This window comes from Mobula birostris, chromosome 8 (assembly GCF_030028105.1).
Source record: "Mobula birostris isolate sMobBir1 chromosome 8, sMobBir1.hap1, whole genome shotgun sequence".
Classification (NCBI taxonomy): domain Eukaryota; kingdom Metazoa; phylum Chordata; class Chondrichthyes; order Myliobatiformes; family Myliobatidae; genus Mobula; species Mobula birostris.
Genome location: NC_092377.1, coordinates 140,066,974 through 140,089,978, shown reverse-complemented (window position 1 = coordinate 140,089,978; position 23,005 = coordinate 140,066,974). Strand labels below are relative to the sequence as shown.

Sequence of the window (23,005 nt, the reverse complement as noted above, 5' to 3'; positions counted from 1 at the left end):
ATACGAGGTCACACACAAGCACATTGTGAAGAAACCAACACAAAGTCAAGTCAAGTTTACTATCATGTCCAAAAGTATGGTGAGGTAGAAATAATGTACGCTTAGCCCAGGGCTCTACACTCTCTACACCCATGTCTGTGAGTTAGGCATAGCACAAACGCCATCTATAATTTGCCAATGGCACATGTTGGCAGAATTTCGGGTGGTAATGAGGTGGCGTACAGGAGTGAAATAGATTTGCTGGTTGAGTGGTGTCACAACAGCATTCACTCAACATCCGCAAGACTAAGGAATTGATTGTAGACATTAGGAAGGATAAGTTAAGGGGATACATACCAGCTTCTTTCAAAGGGTCAGTAGTGGAAAAAGCGAGCAAACTCAAGTTCCTGGGTGTCAACATCTCTGAAGATCTAGCCTGGGCCCAATATATTGAAGCAATTACAAGAAAAGGCATGTGAGGAGCTATACTTCATTAGGGGTTTTAGGAGATTTGGTGGGTCATCAAAGACTCCTGCATATTTCTAGATACACTGTGGCAGACATAAAGCTCCAAAATGGGTAGACATATCTGCTCAACATTTCACCAGCAGCAACCTACCCATCATCAAAGACATACATACTGTGTATACAGAGAAATGCTGGAAAAAGGTCAGTAACACCATGAAGGATCCCACCCACCCTGCTCATGGACTGTTTGTCCCACTCCCATCTGGGAGGAGGCTTCACAGCATCCACGTCAGGACCACCAGACTCTAAGTCAGTTACTTTCCCCAAGCAGTAAGGCCGATCAACACTTTCACCCAATATCACCCCTGAGAACCACTACCTTATCACTTTCTGTCAGAGTCACCTTATGTACAGATACTCTTGTGCTTATGGCTATACAATCAATTATGTATGTAAGCTAGCTTAAGTATTTGTATTTATTGTGTTTTTTATTATTATGTTTTTTTATATTACTGTTTTTATTTTGTGCTGTATCAGATACAGAGTCATTCTCCTTTACACTTGTATACTAGAAATGATGTTAAATAATCTTGAGAGCATTCTAACTGGTCACGTCACTGCCCGGTATGAAGGACCCACAGTACAGGATCGGACAAAGCTGCAGAGGAGTGTAAACTCAGCTAGCGTCATCATTGGCACTGGCCTCCCCACCACTGAAGACATCTTCAAACAATGATACCTCAAAAAGGTGGCATCCATCATTAAGAACTCTCACCCCCCAGAACATGCTCTCTTCTCATTACATCCGGGATAGGGAACAGGATCCTGAAGACACACACTCAACGTTCTAGGAACAGCTTCTTCTCCTCCACCATCAGATTATGAAAGGCCCACAAACTCAAGAACAATGCCTCAATATTTTTGCTCTATTTTGCATTATTTACTTATTTTTATATATTTATTATTGTAATTCACAGTATATTGCATGCATTTCAATGTATTGTTGCCGCAAACATCAACTGTCATGACATATGACAATGATAATAAACCAGATTCTGATTCAGTCTGTGACGATCTGTCAAGGTGACATGCAATTAGAAGCTAGTCACTGTACTCCCTACGTGATCCCCTTGTCCATTTGTCCCTCCCCACTGATCTCCTTCCCGGCACTTATCCTTGCAAGTGCTACAGCTGCCCCTGCACCCCCTCCCTCACTACCATTCAGGGCCCTAAACAGACCTTCCAGCTGAGGTGACACTTCACCTGTGAGTCTGTTGGGGTCATTAACTGTGTTCGGTGCTCCCGGTGTGGCCTTCCCTCCCGTACATCGGTGGTACCCGACTTAGACTGGGAAACCACTTCACTCCATCCACCAGAACAAAGGTGTTCTCCCAGTGGCCACCCATTTTAATTCCACTTCCCTTTCCCATTCCGATGTGTCCATCCATGGCCACCTCCACTGTTGTGATGAGGCCACACTTAGGTTGGAGGACAACACCTTATATTCTGTTTGGGTAGCCGCCAACTGATTCCTCAAACTTCCTGTAATGCCCCCCCTCCCCCCCCTTTTTTCTTTCTTCCTTCCTTCGCCTTCTGTCTTTTCCACCAATCAACTTTCCAGCTGTTTGCTTCATCCTTCCCCTCCAGGTTTCACCTATCATCTTGTGTTTCTCTCTCCCCTCCCACACCCCCACCCCCACCTTTTAAATCTACTCCGCAGCTTTTATCACCAGCCCTTCCGAAGCGTTTCGGCCCAAAACATTGACTCTGTTTTCTCTCCCCATAGATGCTGCCTGACCTGCTGAGATCCTCCAGCATTTTGTGTGCATTGCTATTCACTGTACATCTCAGTATATATGATGATAATAAAACAAATACCCTATCCATACTTCTCACAGTAAGCATTGGACAGAATGTCAGCCTTTCACCTTATGGTGACCGCCTACCATCGATTCCTGTGTGTAGAAGGTTAAAATGCAAGTTTATGCACATTCCATTGCATAGAATTGAGCTAACAAAAGACGATGAGATAGATAGGATTTCTGACACATTCATCTGAAGTGCTGGTATTTCACTCTGGTCTACCTCTATATCTAGATAATCCAAAATAGGTGGATGAGGTAACCTCTCCCGACTCTGTCCTCACAACGAGCATCAAAGCTCAGAGCAGTGTTGTAATTGGATTGAAAATTTGCAGAAATAATCTTTTGTTTTAAAAGTGTACACAGATTAGGTTCAAGAGCCACACCTTGTCTGGCCCGTTTACAAGAGGGCCTTTCGGGTGTGGTGGGGAGATGAACAGCTGGTCTGAGTGCAGTCCCTAGTGGCTTCCTGGCATTGAAATCTGCAATTGACTATTGTTTCGGTCTTGAAGGAAGGCGACTCTCTGTGCTTCAGATTTCCTATGGTGGCGCCTTTCTTTGGATTTGTTCCTCCCTAGTAAAAGTAGATAAATAACTATTATACTCTGGCACCCTTGTCCTCTCTGTTTCAGTTCTGTTTTGGATACCACTAAGTGTAAATATCTAGTGCGGTAAAACTCTGACAACCCACTATCTGGATAAGCTAATGGTTCAGTCGTGCTCCCTTGCTGCTCACCACTGCTTCAGTTCCCGTACTCCCAATTAACTCATCATGATCAGGACTGCACTCACTTCAGACTGACCAGTGCTTCTCCACTCTCCCTTTAAACATACTAACTTCACCGGGAAATGTATTGCAGTATCAGGTAAGATCTTAAAAATCACCTGTGTATCCATGTTGCATTTAACAACATCCAAAAGACCACAAAACCTGCAAGTTTCAGTGAATTCCCTGCATTAGCAAAGATTCACTGTGGTAAACTCTTGGGGAAGAATGTCTGTGGATTGGGCTGAAATTTGGTGCCTGGTCAGTTTTTTTCCTCTCTCTCCACACATTGTTTATGGGATTCAGAGCTGGTGAGGTAAGAGGATGGATTCACTGGATACCCAGATCTAGACTGGTTTGTTGTCATATATGCCGGGGGTGCGTTGAAATTCCTTGCTACTGTGAAGCTCACAGAGGAATCAGTATACGCGGTAATAGTAAATAAAAGAATAAAGACAGCAACAAGCACAAGCAACAGAACTGTGCAAAGTACAGTTGTGTAGAAAGGAAAAAGTAAAAATAGCAGACGATGTAGAATTAAGGGACTGGGAATGTGGCATTAACACTGGGAAGGGGACGTGAATGGGGTGACTGGTTCAGAAGTCTGGTAACAGTGGGGATGAAGCTGCTTTGAAGTCTAAACATCTTGGTTTTCATGTTCCAACAGACAGAAGAGAGAAAACAGAACGGCCAGGGTGATACATCAAAACGATGCAATCCAAAAGCACAGCAGTGGCAAGGCTGGGATTCACAGGTTACACAGGCAAGGACCTGGAGAAGTGTAACAGTACAGCAATCAAACTTACAGGCTAAAATATTCTTATTTCTTTAAGGTCTTTCCTGTCTATATGCATCTTGGATGCATCATCAGTAGCATCATTCATGCACCACTGGCAAAGCCCAAATTAATTGTCCTTTCCTTACTGCCCTTGGGAAAGTGTTGGTGAATGTGACCCCATTCTGGTAAAGGGGAGACCCAGTGCTAATAAGGAATGAACAACATAGCTCTGAGTCAGCGTTGTGTGAAACTTGCTGGAGAGAACCTGCTGTCAGTGTGTTGCCAATGCTTCTGCTGCTCTCGAGCTCCTTAGAGGTCAAGGTTGCGGGCTTGGGGAGGAGGGGTCACTGTTGCAGTAGGCCAGACAAGTAATAGAATACTGTGACGTTTCTTCCCTGTCACTGTTTCTTGAGGATATTCTGCAGAGAACCTCCAAATTTTTGAGCGCTCCACTAAAATGCCCGCTGCTGCCCGTAAGGAGTTTGTACATTCCCCCGCTCCCCGACTGCATGGGTTTCCCCCCATGGTCCAGAGATGTACCAGTTGTAAATTGTCCCGTGATTAGGCTAGGGTTATTGGGAGATTGCTGGGTGGTGCAGCTCGAAGGTGTGGAAGGGCCTATTCCACACCATATCTCAATAAGTACGCAGTTCTTTCTGAAAAGTCTGAATGTTTTTTATCCATTTCCATCCATAGATGCTGCCTGAGTTGGCAAGTTCATCCAACTCACTGTGGGATGCAACCCATCTCTTTCCCTATTAGGTTTCCAGTGCCATTGCATTTACGAACCAGTCTTCTATCAACGAGTAGCCTGGTATCTAATTTTCTCCTAATTTACTGACCAGAGTGGATTGAGGAAGTGATGGACTGCTCTCTCTCACCATCTAAAGCATCTTCCCCTCCCTTTTTAACATTAACCCCCATGTGTGTAAAGCAGTCGTCAGCTGGTTTATTCACATGCAGAGATTTAGGACATTTAGGTTTGAAATTGAAACACATTTTATTAAGCAGTTTTTGCGCGCAGGAGTTGCACAATGTTGTAAATACTTATTGAAGATTATTCACTCTACTCAGCAGACCAATAGCTGTAGATTTCGCTGTAAATCTCTCAGTTCAAACTGAATTTATCAAGGTACATATACAGGATGACACCATATACTGTACAACGCTGAGATTCATTTTCTTGTGGGTGTAGACAGTAAATCCAAGAAACAATAGAATCACGGGAAGACCTCACCCAAAAGGATGGACAAACAATGTGCAAAAGACATCAAACTGTACAAATGCAAAAGGAAAATATAATCAAAATAAATGGGCAAAAAAATATCAAGAATATGAGGTGAACAGTCATTGAAAGTGAATCCATAGGTTATCGGAACAGCTCAGCAATGGAGTGAGTGAAATTTTCCCTCTGGATTCAAGAGCCTGATGGTTGAGGGGTAATGACTGTTCCTGAACCTGGTGGTGTGGGCCCTGACTGTTCCTTCTTCCTGATGACAGCAGTGAGAAGAGAGCACGACCTGGATGGTGGGGGTCCTTGATTATGGTTGCTGCTTTCCTGTGACAGTACTCCATGTAGATGTGCTCAGTGGTGGATAGGCTTTAGCCGTGATGGACTTGGCAGTATCCACTACTTTTAGTACGATTTTCCTTTCAAAGGCATTGGTGTTTTCATTCCAGGCTGTGATGCAGCCAGTCAATATCCTCTCCACCACACATCTATGGAAGTTTGTAAAAGTTTTATGTGCCATAGCAAATCTTCACAAACTCCTAAAGAAGTAGAGTCACTTATGTGCTTCCTTTGTAATGGTAATGGACCAAGGACAGACCCTCCGAAATGGTAACACTGAGGAGTTTAAGGTTGCTGACCCTTTGCACCCCCGATGAGAACACACCCTCGCAGATCAGTTTAAATGAATACTTCATATTAGAAAAAAAAATCATCTTTATTGCATCATTGTCCTTTGTACAGATTAAATAAAAGCCATCTGTAATTTATGTATGCATAACTTCTTTACATCTCTTAAGAAAAAATAATCAGCATCTTTGAAAATGATATACAGTAATCATTGTAAAACAAAAAGTGCAAATATTCAAGTGAAAAAGATAGAGGATATACAATGAGGGGCATCTCCGGGAGTATCTGCAGGGACCAACAAGGCTGTCTCCGAAGATTCTATAAAACACTGTGACCTGGATTCCAAGTTCCAATTCACTCCGAGGGTGTCACTTAAATTCATCTGTATAATATATATATATATATATGCATGAAATCTAAAAATAGATAATACACTTGTAAAAACACCCAAGCTTTCAGCTGCAGCATCCTGTTGTTCTCCGAAAGGTCACTGGTGGATCACACAGCCCATAGTTAAGGTACAGCCTTCGTATCCTTACTACTGATACAAAATATAACTGTTTCAGTACTCTGATGAACTTGCATGAAATTCAGATGACCCAAAGTACCCAAAAGACAAAGACCCAGAATATCTTGCCACCTTTCCAACTTCAATCTTGAACTCCCATAAGTCTGAATCTTAAAAAGTCATGCTGATGATAGCCTTTTTCTTAAAAATAGATCAACCCAATGCAATTTAGAATGTTGTTCATCTGCGAATTGAATAATCAACCAAGATTAAAAGTTTTCCTGTTCAAACTATGTTGCAGGAACCCAAAATTAGCAAAGTACTGAGCTAGTTTTCTGGACAATTTTGTCATTCTTTTACAAACTCCTAAAAATAAAAAAAAAATAGATCAGTTTCAGAACAGCAGGCCAAGTTTAATTTGTGAACAAAAGGACTCAGGGAAGTTAATTTATTATTTTTTTTAAACTACAGTAGTGTTAAAGGGTTTTAATTTACGTGGCTCAGAGCTGCACCGATATTAGTCTGGCAGTGCCTCAAGAAAGCAGCATTGATCACGAAGGATCCTCACATCCAGGACATAACCTCTTGTTACAAGAGATGGAGACAAGAACAGAAATCTAAAGACCCATTCTCAATGTATTAGGAAAAGCTTTTTACCCTCCATCAGATTTCTGAAAGGTCCACAAACCTACGAACATTACCTCATTATTCCTCCTTTGCATTATTAACGTATTGTAGAGTATATTTTATGTATTGCACTGTATTGCTGTTGCACAAGAATAAATTTCATGATATGTCATTGATGATAGTCCTGACTGCAGATACTGGAAATTTGAAGCAACACACACACACACACACACACACACACACAAAGTGTTGGAGGAACTCAGCATGTTTGGTAGCATCTATGGAGGGACGTGATTAGTTAAAGTTTCAGGTCAGTCCTCAGTAGTAATGGATTATCCCCTTCTGTTCTATTGGGCATTTGGGTATCTGATAGCTGGTGACCACTGGTGACCAGTGCGTACAAACATCAGGGTTTCTTCAAAGTAATTAAAGCGTACAACATAATCACTCCAGATAATCATGATTTTTTTTTTAAAAAAGAAGAGACACGTAAGAGGTATTCAGTTGCAACGTTCCTTCAGAGACTGGTAACCGCAGACACTCAGTTTTCTTGAGAAATAGTGAAGCACATGCACAGTGCAGGAAAATCCTGCTGATCAGTCTGGCTCAGACAGAAGTCCGTTGACACTCAGGGAGCTTGTCAGGGCAGAGTACACTGAGCACTGATCATAGGACTATCCGGACTGAGCAACTGCACTGCAAGTGTAATGACAAGCTAGACCCTCTGGGGTGGGTGGACAGGTCTTGAAGGCACAGGTCGAGCTGGTGCCGGCCTAGAATTCAATAAAAGGAAACACTTTCAGTAGAATAAAAATAAAGTTATCACAACGCTCAGATCCAGTAATGAAATAGCCCAGTAATTCAGCTTATTATCCCAGTTAACTTAACTCGGCTGGGTGGCGTTATCCTTTTGATCAAAAGCGCCCACTCTTTCACTTTTCAAAGGCAAGCTCCAGTTAAAAGCTGAGGATCACAGAAGCAATAGCTTGGAAGGAAAATGATGCTCCATTGGAAGACTCGGAATAACAAACCCCCACAAAATTTCACATAACGTCCCTAATCCGTGAATCAAGATCCCAGATGCGCATTGGAAAGGGGAGAAAGGTCGGCCATCCCCCACTTTGAGCTCGTGGTACTTTTCCTGCCTGATTCCCAAGCTATGATGGGAATTTACATGCATGATCTGATAGTAGAATGCTCATGTTTGAAGGGAATTCATGAGCCAGGTTTTGCTACACCTTTAGACAGAAGGAGCCCATTTGGCACATCAAGCCCATGCTAGCTCCTATTCATCCCACTCTCTTCAGTTCCCTCTCGCACAAGCCCTGCAATTCTCTCTTTGGTGCATTTAGCCATGAGCTTACACTGGAAACAATGTAACACTGGGTAGCAAAAGAATGAAGTAGAACCACACCAATGCATTGCAATTTTCAAAATGCACGATAAATCAGTGACACAAGAGACTGACCTTTCTCCCCCAACATATTGATGCAAACATGAAGAGAGCACAGCAGCGACTCTGCTTCATTAGGATCTGAGGAGATTTGGTGAATGCACCAAAATAAACCAAACATCTCACCTTATTCACTCCACCCATAACAACACCAGTATTTGTGCTTGCAAGTGTGCCCCCACCACAGATAGAAGTGGAGCTGGAATCAGTGGGCTTCCAGACAAATTCATATCTAACATAGAAACATAGAAAATAGGTGCAGGAGTAGGCCATTCGGCCCTTCGAGCCTGCACCGCCATTTATTATGATCATGGCTGATCATCCAACTCAGAACCCTGCACCAGCCTTCCCTCCATACCCCCTGATCCCCGTAGCCACAAGGGCCATATCTAACTCCCTCTTAAATATAGCCAATGAACTGGCCTCAACTGTTTCCTGTGGCAGAGAACTCCACAGATTCACCACTCTCCGTGTGAAGAAGTTTTTCCTAATCTCAGTCCTAAAAGGCTTCCCCTTTATCCTCAAACTGTGACCCCTCGTTCTGGACTTCCCCAACATCGAGAACAATCTTCCTGCATCTAGCCTGTCCAATCCCTTTAGGATTTTATACGTTTCAATCAGATCCCCCCTCAATCTTCTAAATTCCAACGAGTACGAGCCTAGTTCATCCAGTCTTTCTTCATATAAAAGTCCTGCCATCCCAGGAATTAACCTTTCACTATGTTTGCAGTTGAGCTTATGCATCTGCCAAGGACGTGTCTGGAGTCTCGAAAGGTCATGGGGGATACAAGTGGGGTGGCACTGTAGCATAGCCATTAGCACAACGCTACTACAGTGACCTGAGTTCAATTCCAGCCACTGTCTGTAAGAAATATCTACCTTCTTCCCGTGACCGCATGGATTTCCTCCAGGTGCTCCCGTTTCCTCCCACAATCCAGACACATACAGATAAGGCGGCTAATAGGTGACAGAGATGTAATTGGGCAGCACAGGCTCTTTGGGCTGTTGCTGCTCTGTACTTCTAAATAAAATAACTCAAGCTGATAACATACCGAACAATTTGAAAACTGAGCTCCCAGGTTTCCCCTATCCAGAGAGGTACTGGGTCACCAATGATTGCTTTGGAAGGCCCATCCTGCCCCCTTTACTCCTCTTCACAGGGCACAGCACATCAGAAGCTGTGAACTGATTCTCTGAATACAGAATGGTAATAATAACACTGGACAATAAAGATTTTGCTTCCTGAATACCTTTAGGTGTATCTTATGAACTTTGGGCTACTGATCATGAAAATCACGATGAAATTTCCCTATCACACACCATTTTTTGAAATCACTTATGTTTATTATTTCAATTCATAATTCAAGTCAATTAAAATGTTGCCTACAATGTAAGCTGGAAAGTTTCCTATCTTGTCCAGGCATGCTTGGGCATGCTTAGGTAGTGCAGCTGCTGCATGGCAGGACAGGTTTTGGTAATAATTATTGGGTCCAGGACTGTAAGGATGGAATTTGCTATCACCAGGCACAAAAATTTCGATGAAGGATTTTGATATTTGAGACAGATGCTTCCCAGAATAACTGATGCCAAGATTAAGGAAAGCATTTTTGCTGGTCCACAAATCAAACAGGTCATCAATGACAGGCAATTCGAAGAATTTCCAGTAGGACCGGAGAAAATCACATGGAAGGCACTCAAGGAAGTTGTTGAAATTTTTCTCGGCATCTACAGAGCACCAAACTACAGGCAGCTGGTTGAAAGCATGCTTCAAGCATATAAAACCATGAAGTGCAACATGTCACTAAAGATTCATTTTCTGCATTCCCATTTAGACTTCTTCCCTGCAAATCTTGGTGCTGTTAGTGACAAGCATGGTGAAAGGTTTCACCAGAACATTGTGGTCATGGAGAAAAGATACCAGGGCAATTGGAATCCATTAATGCTGGTGAATTATTGTTGGACACTTAAGCGAGAAGCCTCAGACACTAAGTAGAAATAAAAATCATTAACAAAGTATTTTTAAATTAGTTGAACTACTGCAAAGCATCAGCACCATTATGCAATTAAACACACTATATTCATTAAAAGTTAATTTGTTGTTTCTCCAGATTCCTACGTGATACAAGTAGTCTAAAATGATATTTGTGTTCATCTTCAAGCAGTCTATCATAAACAAAAAAAATTCTGAGGAAGCAACACTTTTGAAAAAATCTGCTGTCCAGTGTAATATAAACTGCAAGCCAGCATCCAGAAAATGGCTTTGCAATGTAAATCCTGCGATAACTTGTACACACAAAAAGCTTGCATCCTGCAAACGGTGAAGTATTGGAGCTCAAGTGTTGGCCTCACCAATACTTATTCCTCATCAGTAAATTATACCTGTTGTAGTCTTTTCCACCACTGCTTTGAAAAAATAGGCTACATACTTCAGACAGTGTAAAGAGGAGAAGGATTTTCTCTTTGATGGATGCTCTTCCTCAAAGGGTTGAAGCAGTAAATAGTCAGAAAACGGAAGTAGATTCACGATGAGCTAGAGAATGAAATTCAGTACAGAAACAGGCCTTCTGGCTACTTGGCTCATCATTTACACGCTGACTTTATCTGCACTAATCTCATTAGTCTGTTTCTACACCTGGCTTATTTCAGGCATCGTAATTGCACTCTATTCCACCAACTCCTCTGGCAACATGTTGCAAGCATCAACCATTTTCTGTGTAAAAACCATACAGCCCAGGTCCTGTTTAAAACCCCTTCCAACTTCAGACGAAGACCAATTAATAACCCCTCCCTTCTTATCAGGGGAAAAAAATTCCAACTATCTACCCTATCTCTGCCTCTCATTATCTTATATAATTCTATCAGGTCACCCCTCAATCTCTTCTGATGCAGGGAAAATAAGGCAGGCCTATCCAGCATCTGTCCCTTACTATAGTCCTCCAAACCTAGTGAATCTTTGCAGTCTCCCGCACAGATAGGAATTTGGACCCAAGGAGAACATAGTCCCATTTGGTATCTTGCTGTTCAGAGCTCTTTCCTTGCCAGCAATGCCCCAAGGTTGTGAAAGGTACTGAATAAATGCACGTTTCTTTGCCCCAACTTAGTCTGGTTAACCTGTCTAGTTTTCTTCACAGACCTTCCCTCACATATGCTCTGAATCTGAAAGGTGAGCGAGCTTTGGGACCCCAAACCACAGTTGTCCTGCCAGCGCAGCGGCAGGCACCAGAAACAGGACGATAGGATTACTGAAGAGACAAGCAGAGACAGAGCACAAAAAGCAGGCCAATGGCTCTCATCTGCATTTCAGATGACTTTTAATGGGGAACCTCCAAACGATACCAGCTAGCTTCCAGTCTGGCAAAACCCAGACTCTAATGAACCAGGGGTTAGAGAGAGAAAGAAGGAGAGGAAGCTGGAACTTGAAACTGACAAGTGACCAATCCTTAACACCGATGGGGGAATACGCGCATTTATAGTTAGGAAGGAACATACCTGGATGGTGTCAGCTGTGGTGGTCTGTTTACATATGTTGGCACTGTTGTCCTTGTTGGAGCAACCTATTTAAAAAAAAAAATAAAAGCATATAATTTGTAGAAACAGGACTCAAAACCTCTGTGTGCACAGAAGAATGCCTCCCAGTAATTCATCCAGTGAAGAAGCCGATGTGCTTACTCATGGCTGGAAGGCAAGTGGATATGACAATATTGTAAAGTATCTGCCCACTTTTATTTATTTTCACACAATATTCATAATGCCAAACAGATTTTCTGCAATTTCTACAACATTCGAGGAGATCTCAGGGGTGAGCTTTCCCACACAGAGGTTGACGAATCTGGCAGAGGAGGAGGAGGCTCAAGTAGAAATACAACACTCAGAGTAGGTCACAAACTTGACTCAGTTTCTTTTTGAGGAAATTAAGAAGCTGATTGATAAGAGCAGGGAGATGAATGTCGCTTACATGGATTTTAGTAAGGCTTTTGACGAGGTATTGCATGGTAGGCTCATGTATGCGATCCACACTGACTTGGTAGCAATACAGAAAGGAGCTGGAGGAACTCAGCTGGTCAGGGGAGGGAAATGGAGGATTAATGTTTTGGGTCAAGACCCTCCACCAGGGCTGGAAAGAAAGGAGGAGATAGCCAATGTAAAAAGGTAAAGGGAAACAGAGCTGGTGAGTGATAGGTGGATCCAGTTGAGGAGTGTGATAGACATACTGGGGAAGGGAGGATGAGAGTGGGAATGATGTAAAAAGCTGGGAGGTGACAGGTGGCAGTGAAAAGGGGCTGAAGATGGAATCTTATTGGAGAGGACAGTGGAGCACGTAATAAAGGGAAGGAGGCGAGAAGGGGGAACCAGTGGAAAGAGTGCATGTTGATAGGCAAAATCAAAATAGCTACGGAGGAGAGGGGGTTTTATGAGGGCTGGTGGGATGAAGACCAAAAAAAGGGGGTGGAGGGGTTGGTTATCGAAAGTTACAAGTCACTGATGACTCGGTAGTTCGGACTCAGATTGGCTTGCCACAGAAGACAGAATAGTGGCAGAAGGGTGTATTTCATGCTGGATGTCTGGAGACCTATTCTGCAGCAATCACTGCGGGGACCTCTGTGTGGCATACGTGGATGACAATGTAGATAGCTGCACTAGAAAGTTTGCAGATGACACAAGGATCGGTGGTGTTGTGGACAGTGAAGGTGGTTGTCAAAAGCCACACCAAGATGTAGATAAGTTATAGATATGGGCAGAGAAATGGCAGATAGAGTTTTATTTAGGCAAGTGGAAGATAATACATTTTGGAGGGTCAAACCCAAGGGAAAATCATACATAAAGTGGCAGGCCCTGAACAGCACTGATGTACAGAGGGATCTTTTGGTCCAGATCCATAGCCCACTGAAAGTGCCATTACAAGGACACTATTCTTTATTGGTCGGACCATTGAGTACAAGAGTCAGACTGAAGCTATATAAAACTTTGGTTAGGCTGTGCTTGCAGTATCATGTGCATATCTGATCTCTCCCTCCGCCCCATTTCAGGAAGAACGTGGAGGCTTTGGAAAGGGTACAGAAGAGGTTTACCAGGATGCTGCCTGGATTAGAGAGTCTGAGATACAGAGGTTGGACTAGCATTCTCTGTAGCATCAGAGGCCGATGGAAGTTTATAACATTGAGGAACATAGATGGGGTAGACAGTCAGAATCTCTATGCCATGGTAGAAATGCCAAGAACTGGAGGACATGCATTTAAGACAAGGGGGGCAAAGTTCAAAGGAGGAAGGTGTGCAGACAGGTTTTTTCCTCTTCCACAGTGGGTGATGGGTCCTTGGAATGGGCTCAAAGAGGAAGTGGGGGAAGCAAACACAATACTGGCAGTGACGGCAGTGATAAAGAGGCTTTGGGATTGACAGACGAGTATGCAGGGAGTGGAGGGACCACGTGTAGGCAGGAGAGATTAACTTGGCATCATGCTCAGCACAGACATGGAGTAAAAGGCCTGTTCCTGTGTGGTTCTGTTCTATATTCCTTGTTCCACAAAAAGGCACTTGAACGGAGACTCGGGGAAGAAAGGAATAGAAGGATACAGTATCATGAGTAAATGGGGATCATGGTCAGCACGGACAACTTGCAGTACATTTCCATACTCCTATTGAATCCTAAAACTGAAGATTCCTCCATTCTGTCCCACTCCTGAGTTAATTTGCAAAAATTAATGATTTACATCAGAATGAAGGTGGATATAAATTACCAATTTTGTTGGTGACCCCATAATTGGTGGCATAGTTTGGACAGTGAACAGAGTTGCTACCATGCGATGTAGATAAACTGGGAAAGTGGACAAGGGAATGGCAGGTGAAATCTAACTCAGACAAGTGCTAAGGTGAAGTTCAACCAGGCCAGAAAATACACGGTGAATCAAAGTGCCTTTAAAGAGTGAAAACCTGGAGTATTGAGTTCCCTGAAGGCAGCAACGTTGGGAGACAAGATGGTAAAGAAGACATAGCAAGCAAAGATACTGAGCTTCAGGGATGGGTCATCATGTTACACCACATTGCTTTAATCCCAACCTCCAGTGCACATTCACCCTGTGAATGAGTACATTGTACATTGCTCCTAGTGTGTAGCAGAGCTTATGATTAATCTCGAGAATTAATGCAGGGAAAATTAATGCACTGACTTGGCTTGAGACAACCACCTCTGATGTCTTAAGCCAATCAGAGAATAGATAAAAACTTTCCTCCCCGTTACCCTGCGATTTATTCTCCTTCAGTTTCTTTCATCACTTCCCCTCGAGAAGCTGGTCACCCAGCCAGGAGCACACCAGAACCTACCCTTACTGTGCACTAAACCCAGAGGAGATAAAAACATTTTATATACTGTTTTGAGCATCATCAACACATCAGTTATCTGCAGGGAGGCAGCCACTAACTTATCTTTGCAGATTAATTCAGCTATGCATCAGACAACAGCAAATCACAGTCTCATTAATTATCCACCAACAAATCACATTTAAATAGGTTTAAACAGGAAGACAACCAAGCTCAGGCGTTTATTCCCCATCAATAGTTCTAACCACACTATGCAGTACGTTGTACTCGATGAACAATGCTTAGTTCCATTGTATACAGTGTTTAGTACTTGCAGCCAGGGATAAAGGTCAGTCTCGGGCAGATTTTAGCTCCTTTAATGATCTGAAGCGCAATGGGTAACAGTTACAGTAACAGCAGGACACAATTCTTCCTGAGGTCATTACAAGTTTCCATCTTTCCAAAGGTATTTACTTCCTTTTGCCTCTAAAATGTAGCAAAATGAAGATGCTGTTACTGTGAACGTTAAACTCATGGTCAATTACTAGCTTGCAAAGTTAATTCAAAGCTGCAAAGCACACAAAAAAAATTGCAGGTGATGGAAATCTGAAATAAAAACGGAAAACACTGGATATGCTCGCCAGGCCAGGCAGAAACAGTTGTGGCGAGTGGTCACTGACCCTAAACGTCATCTCTGTTTCTCCTTGCAGAGGTGTTGCCTGTATCAAATATCTTCTGTTTTTATTTTAGATTTAAAAATTTCCTAAAAAAAACCACAAAGTTCTCCAAATTCATGTGTCTCGGCTGGAGTAGGCAGGGGCCTATGTTAACAAATTCATATTTGCATTTGATTCCAAAGTTTAGCAAGCCTGCATTGTGAACAAGTACATTCATAAAACGTTTGGATTTTTTAAAAATTAGTTTGGTCTCCACAGTGACATTGACAGCGGTCTTTTCACACCCCTTATTTAAATATAGCTCACTTATTGTGCTTTACATCAAATAAAGCTTAATTTCAGTCCAGCCGATTTTAAGGTGAATTTCTGCACAGAACAGAGGAACTTTGTGTGCTTGTATTTCATGAAATCCCCACCTTTCTCATCAAACACTTTACAAAAGCAGAGGGTCAGAAAACCAATTCTTAAGAAATTCCCAAAAGGTCTCCCTGAGGATTCATTAAGACAACTTACCTCTTGGGCTGGTATTAATTGGACCTGGTATTTTAAAAATAAAACATATTATTGCTGCATCTAAAAGATCAAAGACAGAAGTCCTAAACTACCTAATGCTCGGTGTTGGCAGGTTCCAGCTTCCACCCTCACAACTAGTAGTGGAGAACAGTCTCTGCGCAGTCATACTTGGTTAAACCATACATTTCAGAATACTGTAAGCACAAGACTTCATGGCAATAAATGAGCAGGAAGAACAGGTCAAGGATAAGAGGTTTTACTGAGTAATTCTCAAGGAACAATACAGCACAGGAACAGGCCCTTAAAGCAATTGTGCCATATTGATTTGCCAGATTTTAGAGAGGGGAGGTGTAGAGATTTAATAGCAGGTCTTTCTGGGAAAGGTTACAGGCTTCACAGAATGGCACAGTTCACAAATCAAAAGAGAGAACCTAACACCTCAGATGCTTACCAGAAAATTCCATCTTCTCGTCGAAACATTGGTCCAACTGGCACCAAAGCAAGCTTAGAGATGCCCTTCTGCATTGTCAAATGGGCACTTGCAAAGAAGGTGGGAAGCAGCAGGAGAGGAGGCCTTCAGCCTCTGCTGCTTACTCCTCCATTTAGTAAGAACACGGCTGATCTTCTAGCTCGGTGACACTTCCCTGCTCTAATTCCATATTCCTCAATTCGGTTCATAACAAAAGATCCACTGCTCTCTACCTTGAGTACACACACAGGCCAAGACTCTACTGCCCTCTGGGTTGCAGAATTTTAAAAATTCACCAATCTCTTAGTGAAGAAATTCTTCTATCTCTGTCCTGAATGGCTGACCTCTATTTTCAATCTGTGAGCCCAGGTTCTAGGCAACCCAGTTAAAGGAAACATCATCTGTGCCTTCCCCATTAAAAATTCTCTAAGTTTCTGCAAATTCACTTCTTCTTGTACTAAACCATAAAGAGCCTAAGCCCACAAAACTCCCAATGGAAGTTCCCCAACCTGAACTGTCCCTTTTCACAGATGCTGCCAGATGTGATGAGCATTTGAAAGTGCTGCAAAGTACAAACCCAGTCTGTTCTCTGTCTGAGAAGTTAAACTGATGAATCTTTACTGCACTCCCTCAAGTATATCCTTCCTTGGGGCATGACAGTATTCCAGGCGCAGTCCAGTGGGTTCCCAGATAATTGCAGTGTGTAGAGGTTTTACCTTTGTATGGGTGGCGGGGTGGATACATAAGGCACTTCTCTCCTCCACTAGCCTGCAACCTACTTAGACCCCCCCCCCCCACCGATCAGAGTCACATGAAGCCACGGGAGTAAGTGGAGAATGGTTGTATGAGCAGCTGGTGGACATCACAAGTCCTAGTTATGCGACCACTGATGCCAGGCAACCTCTGAAGTATTGACAGAGGCTGGGGTCACCCGTCTTGTAAAGACACCCAGAAGGCAGCAATGACAAACCAATTCTGTCGAAAAATTTGCCAGGAACAATCGTGGTCATGGAAAGACCATGATCGCCTACGTCATATGATACAACATATAATGAATGAACGGTTCAGATCCACTTGAACTGAAGCCAATATACTGTTTACCTTCCCAATGGCTTGCTGCTAACATTGATGTTAACTTCCAGCCATTCAAGTACAAGGATAACTAGATCTTTCTGGACACCAACAACGTTCCTGCTGGCCATTTTGAATATATGCCCCTGACTTTCCTTATCATATATTCCACCTGCTGGGTCCTAATCCACTTACCTGTATCTGCTGTGGCCCCATTCTCCTCAGAACCCAAATTGCATGGTTAGCATACTTAGATACGTTACAGTCGATCCTCTCGTCTAAGTCATCGATTCCAATTGTGAGCATTCAGAGCCCCAGCACTTGAGCCCGGTAGCACACACTGGCCACAGCCTCCCTACCCGAAAATGACCCACTTATTCTTCCCTCTGCCTTGTGTCTAAGCCAACAGTCTAAACCAACATCGGGATCCCAGTGCCTCGAGCCCTAATCAATTTGCACTAAAACAGACTTTTTTTTTGTTCCAATTGTGTTTTTTTCTCATAAAAATTGTTTACGTTTTTCTTGAGAATGCTGCTTATAGGATGCTAATTGTGATTTTGCTGCGAGTGGGTTTTTCATTGCACCTATGCATACATGTACTGGTGCAGATGGCAATAAACTCAATTTTGACCTTGGCAAGAGCCTTCTCCTCAACTCCCCTTTAACCCTTCTGTCTGCGGCCACCTCTGCTGAGGGAGAGTGCCCTGTTGCTCTTGCAACTAGGCAAAGAGACAGGTGGAAAATTCATGATAGCATGACATAGCCAAGATTTTGCTACAAAACACATGGTTTCTAAAGACAGCGTTAAAAATTATCCTTGCCGTTTCCCAACAACACCAGAACAGACGAAGAAGTGACTGCAAGGCCACTTTCACTCACCCCTTCCTTAGGCAAGTTATTCGGGGCTCTTCTTGGCCCTGCTGTGCTTTCAGACCTAAGGCAGACACATTAGGAGCAGCAAAACAACATTTTTAATTTCTAATGGTAATCCAATTTTCATAAAAATGGCGTAGTTAATCTCAACAGCTTTCAATATGCAATTATCAGAATGACAGGAAGTTGGACTGTATTTTGATACAAGAACATACACAGAGATACAACTATGTAACAAAGGTTGACTAATGTTAATTTATATAGCAACACCAGTCCATCAAAGCATTTTAAGGTGACCTACTATTGAAGTACAATATCCTTCTGATTGATTGGTGAATAAAATATGGAGAAAGATCCAAGAAACTGAGGGAAAGTGTCCATTAACCCATTTAGTTTTCTACCAATTTACAGATTACAGCACCTGGTTAATTAAGGAATATCAAGAAAATTCCCTCTTTGCTTTCAACAGGAAAATGGCCAGAACTATGTGATTTAACAACTCATCTGAAAGTTAACTCTATTGACCAGTGTAGCATCCCCGACACACAATTGTTCAATGGCTGCGTGCCAACTGGCTGCATGTGTTTCACTGCTAAGCAACAAGGCAGTCATGAACGTAGGAGAAAAATGGATTTTCCACATTGCCAAACAAAAATAAATTGAATAATCGCAGTTCAGGATGATTGAACTCTACTTGTCATCGACAGCTTTTGCAGTCAAGTCAGAAGGTCACGGGTTACAATACAACTCTGAGATATGAATCCACAACTGACAGCCCAGTGCAGAACTGAGGGGAGAGTAGCATTGCTAGACATTCATCTTCATGTGAGTGAGATATTAAACCGAAATCCTCTTTGAACTCCTAGTACCCCATCAATAAAAGCAGGTCCCATTGCCACAATAGCATTGCTGTTTATGGGATCTGACTGGGGGGATAAAATTGAAAGTCATATTTCATAGCATAGAACTGGAACTCAAAGTACCGCCATAGCCTAGAGTTCTGTATGAGAAAATATCTTCACTTTTACTGAGCTTCTACTTCAGATTAACTGAAGTTATGCATTGAAGTGAAAATTGGTAAGGAAGTTTTCAAATCAAACATAATTTATCACTTACATAGGTGCAATTCAAAATTGTAGCAATTTTAAGCACCACCTATAAACACCTTCTCTTTTACTTTGGCTTTTCAAAATTTCTTCTTGAAATAAAGAGCAAAACATTTACTTGTGCCTTCGTGTTTGAAAGAATCTTCGTTTCAGCTCATTCCTTTTGATAAACATGTACACGAGCAGAACAACTAGTGGAACCACCAGCAGAAAGAAAATCAGCAATCCATCCCGCAGCGATGTGTCCTTATCTGGAAAAGGAGAGAGAGAGAGAGAGAGAAGCATTACTCACGAGTGGAATTGGCCAGAAGCCCTTGATGAAGGCAGTAGTGCACTCAGGGACTACTGGATCCTTTAAGTGCAAACATTCAGCAATTTGGAATCATCTTGGCACAATTTGCCTTTGTAAACCAACTTGATTCTTGGATGAGCAGTCAAAGAACATAGAATAGAGCAGCATAGGAACAAGTTCTTGAGCCACAATGCCAACCATAATGCCTGCACATGCTCTACACTGTATTAGGTACACCCGCTCATTAATACAAATATCTGATCAGCCAATCATGTGGCTGCAACTCAATGCATAAAAGCATGCAGACGTGATCAAGAGGTTCAGTTGCTGTTCTGACTAAACATTAGTGATCTAAGTGACTTTGACTGTGGAATGATTGTTGGTACCATACAGGGTGGTTTGTGTATCTCAGAAACAGCTGATTTCCTGGGATTTTCACACACAGCAGTCTCTAGAGTTTACAGAGCGAATGGTGTGAGAAACAAAAAACATCCAGTGAGTGGCAGCTCTGTGGGTTAAAATGCCTTGTTAATGAGGGAGGTTCAAGCTGACAGTAGCTCAGATAAACACACATTACAACAGTGGGGTGCAGAAGAGAATCTGAACGTGCAAAATGTTGAACTTTGAAGTGAACGGGTACAGCAGCAGAAGACCATGAACATACACTCGGTGGCCAGATAATTAGGTATAAGAGACAGCTAATAAAGTCGCCACTGAATGTACACTCCTTCATTCCCTGCCTGCTCACCTGTCTGTCTAAATGCCTCTTAATCGTTACTATTGTATCTGCGTCCACCATGCCCCTAGCAACCACTTTCTGTGTTAAAAAAAATACCTTGTACATCTTTTTTAAACTTTATTCATTTCATCTTAAACCTACACTCCCTAATATTTGACATATCCAACTTAGGGAAAAAGGCTCTGACCATAAGAGGAAGCATGTGGCAGCTTTGGAGAAGGTGCAGGAGAGCTTCATCACGACGTTGCCTGGATTAGCGGGGATTAGCTATAAGGAGAGATTGGATAAACTTGTACAGTTTCCTTTGGAGCGTCGGAGGCTGAGAGGTGACCTGAGAGGAGAAAAACCCAACATGAAAAGCACTCATTCTGTCGTAATAAGAATTCCTGTAAACAGAGACGCCTTACTGACACAATCTATGTCATCTGTGGTCTCCAAGTTGTAAAATGAGAGAAATTTATGGAGGAGGCCATTTGGCCCATTCTATTCATGCTAGCCAAAGCTGCGGCCAGTTTCCAGCTCTTGTACCCAAAAAGAGCTCCTTAAATGCACTGAAGTGTTAGCCTCCACCGCCAGGGTTTGATGGTCTAGACTATCGTACTTGAATGGATCTCTATCTTCCAATTCTTCTAATCATCTCAAATGTAGGCCACCTCACCATTGACATCAGTGTGAAAGGTCCTAACCTTCTCATTGCTGACATACAGTAACATTAGAACTTTTGAGTGCCACAATAATTTACCTTTGCCCTTGTAATTCATTTCTGTGTGATCTTGTAAATCATTGTCTACCTGCACTGCACCTTCTCTGCACCAGTTACATATTATGCTGCATTTGTTATTGTTTTACCTTGCCTATTACAAGGCACTACTTAATGATTTAATTTGTACGAACAGTATGCAAGTGATGCTTGGTACATGTGACAATAAAAATCTAATTCCAGTCAGTGAGTGATCATTAGTATTAGTCTTCCCTATCGTAACAATGAGGCAAAATATGGCTTTAAACATTTGTTCAGAACAAGGCACCATTAGGATTTATCACTCATCCACAGATGACCTGTGAGTTTCCCCTCTTGAACTGCTATGGTAAAATATATCCACAATGCCTTTTGGTTGGAGTTAGGAGGATTTTAACAATAAATGAAAATCAAATAAAGAACCACAGTTACTGGAATTCTGAAAAAAACACACAAAATGTTGAAAACAGCCCAGTGAAGGGGTCTTTGACCTGAAACATCTGTTTTTGTTTCTCTCTCCCCAGATGCTCTCTGGTCTGAGTGTTTCCAGCATTTGTGTTTTTACAAGATTTGAGCTAGAATTACGATTACCACTACAGCTTTCTCTGCCTTGCATTTGCCTGGACCAGTGCAGCTCCAGAAGCACCCGAGAAGCTCAGGGCAAAGCACTCCACGTCCCATCCTGAATGCTCATTCCCGCTGCCAGCAGCACTAAACCATCCACGAAATGCACTCACATCACAGGGCAGCCCAAAACAATTCAAACCTACAACTTTCCGCCAAGATGGATGAGGGCAGCAGGTGCAGGGGAACACCACACATGCTAATTCCTCTGAAGTTATCCACCACACTGATCTTGAAACATGTCACCGTTCCTTTGCCATTGATTGGGTCTAAGTTCTGGACCCCCCCTCCCCCAAATGGCACTGTGGGAGTACTTTCACCAGAAGGATGGCAATGGCCCCAGAAGCCATCTCATCAGCACCACATAAGCGAGTCTCAAGAGCAATCAGGGATGGGCAAGAAACACTGGCCTCGCCAGGGATCCCAAGAAATGACGGTGAAAAAGAAAATAAATATAAGCAAGGTTCAGTCAAGTTTACAGTTCTTTTGATTGACATGATGGATAGCAGCTAAAGCTAACTGAACAGGCAAACCAATAGTTGTGGCCTTGAACAGAGAGTGGCAGATAGGGAAACAGAGGCCCTGGACCAATACTCACAGACTGAGAGGGTGGCAAAGTTGTTCAGCCTGTGCTCGATGGGCACCCTGGTATAACACGTCCCAGCTGGTGAGAAGAACTGGTCCCTGCAGCCACAATCCTAATATCTGGCTTCCTGATCCACCAGCCCATCACGCCTCCTGCAGATCATACCTGTTCTGCGCTGTTGTAATCAGATCATTACAGTGACAGTCGCATCCTCACAAAATAAGAGTGCTCTTATGGGGAATGTGTGATGTTCAGGAGGAAATATTACAGGCTCTAGGAGCTTAGCTCAATGAAGAACAAATGGTGATATATGTCTGTTCTGCTCTTTGGACAACTCATCTCTTTTTACTGTGTGATTCAGCACGTTCACCTTTTACTTTGAAATGAGCAGTTTCAGATCTGCATTAGGTCACCTCCTGTGCAGTCAGGAAGTAGTAAGTAGGAAAACACATTTGCTGGTAGAAGGCTAGATGTTAGGAACAAAAGTTTCTTTTTAAAGCCAACCCATTATTTCCCCAGCAGAAGTACTGCCTACACGTTGATGTTGCACTGTTTAGAAGTTAATCTAAAGGCATCAACAGGATTTTGTTGAAATGAAGTGTTACTTTTGAGTTTATTGGACACTAATCTAGATGCTGATCATTTACACATACTATTTACCTGTAGTATTTACTTGACAGAATCTTATAACATTTATCTGCCGGTAAATTAACTAAGTTCTTA

General features: G+C 42.6%; 1 protein-coding gene across 2 annotated transcripts in view; it reads right to left on the bottom strand.

Moving 5' to 3' along the window:
* Positions 1-5,780: 5,780 nt before the first annotated feature.
* The window catches only part of LOC140201787 (disintegrin and metalloproteinase domain-containing protein 9-like), a 150,260-nt gene continuing 133,035 nt past the window's right edge, over positions 5,781-23,005 (bottom strand). The window contains exons 19-23 of one of the 2 annotated variants that reach the window (XM_072266474.1): positions 19,421-19,553; positions 18,203-18,257; positions 15,784-15,807; positions 11,789-11,853; positions 5,781-7,619 (exon numbers count right to left, since the gene is read on the bottom strand). In XM_072266474.1, coding sequence (XP_072122575.1) covers positions 7,562-7,619; positions 11,789-11,853; positions 15,784-15,807; positions 18,203-18,257; positions 19,421-19,553 — 335 coding nt within the window. In that variant the 3' untranslated portion in view covers positions 5,781-7,561. The remainder of the gene's footprint in view (positions 7,620-11,788; positions 11,854-15,783; positions 15,808-18,202; positions 18,258-19,420; positions 19,554-23,005) is intronic. The other variant, XM_072266475.1, reaches the window with a different exon arrangement.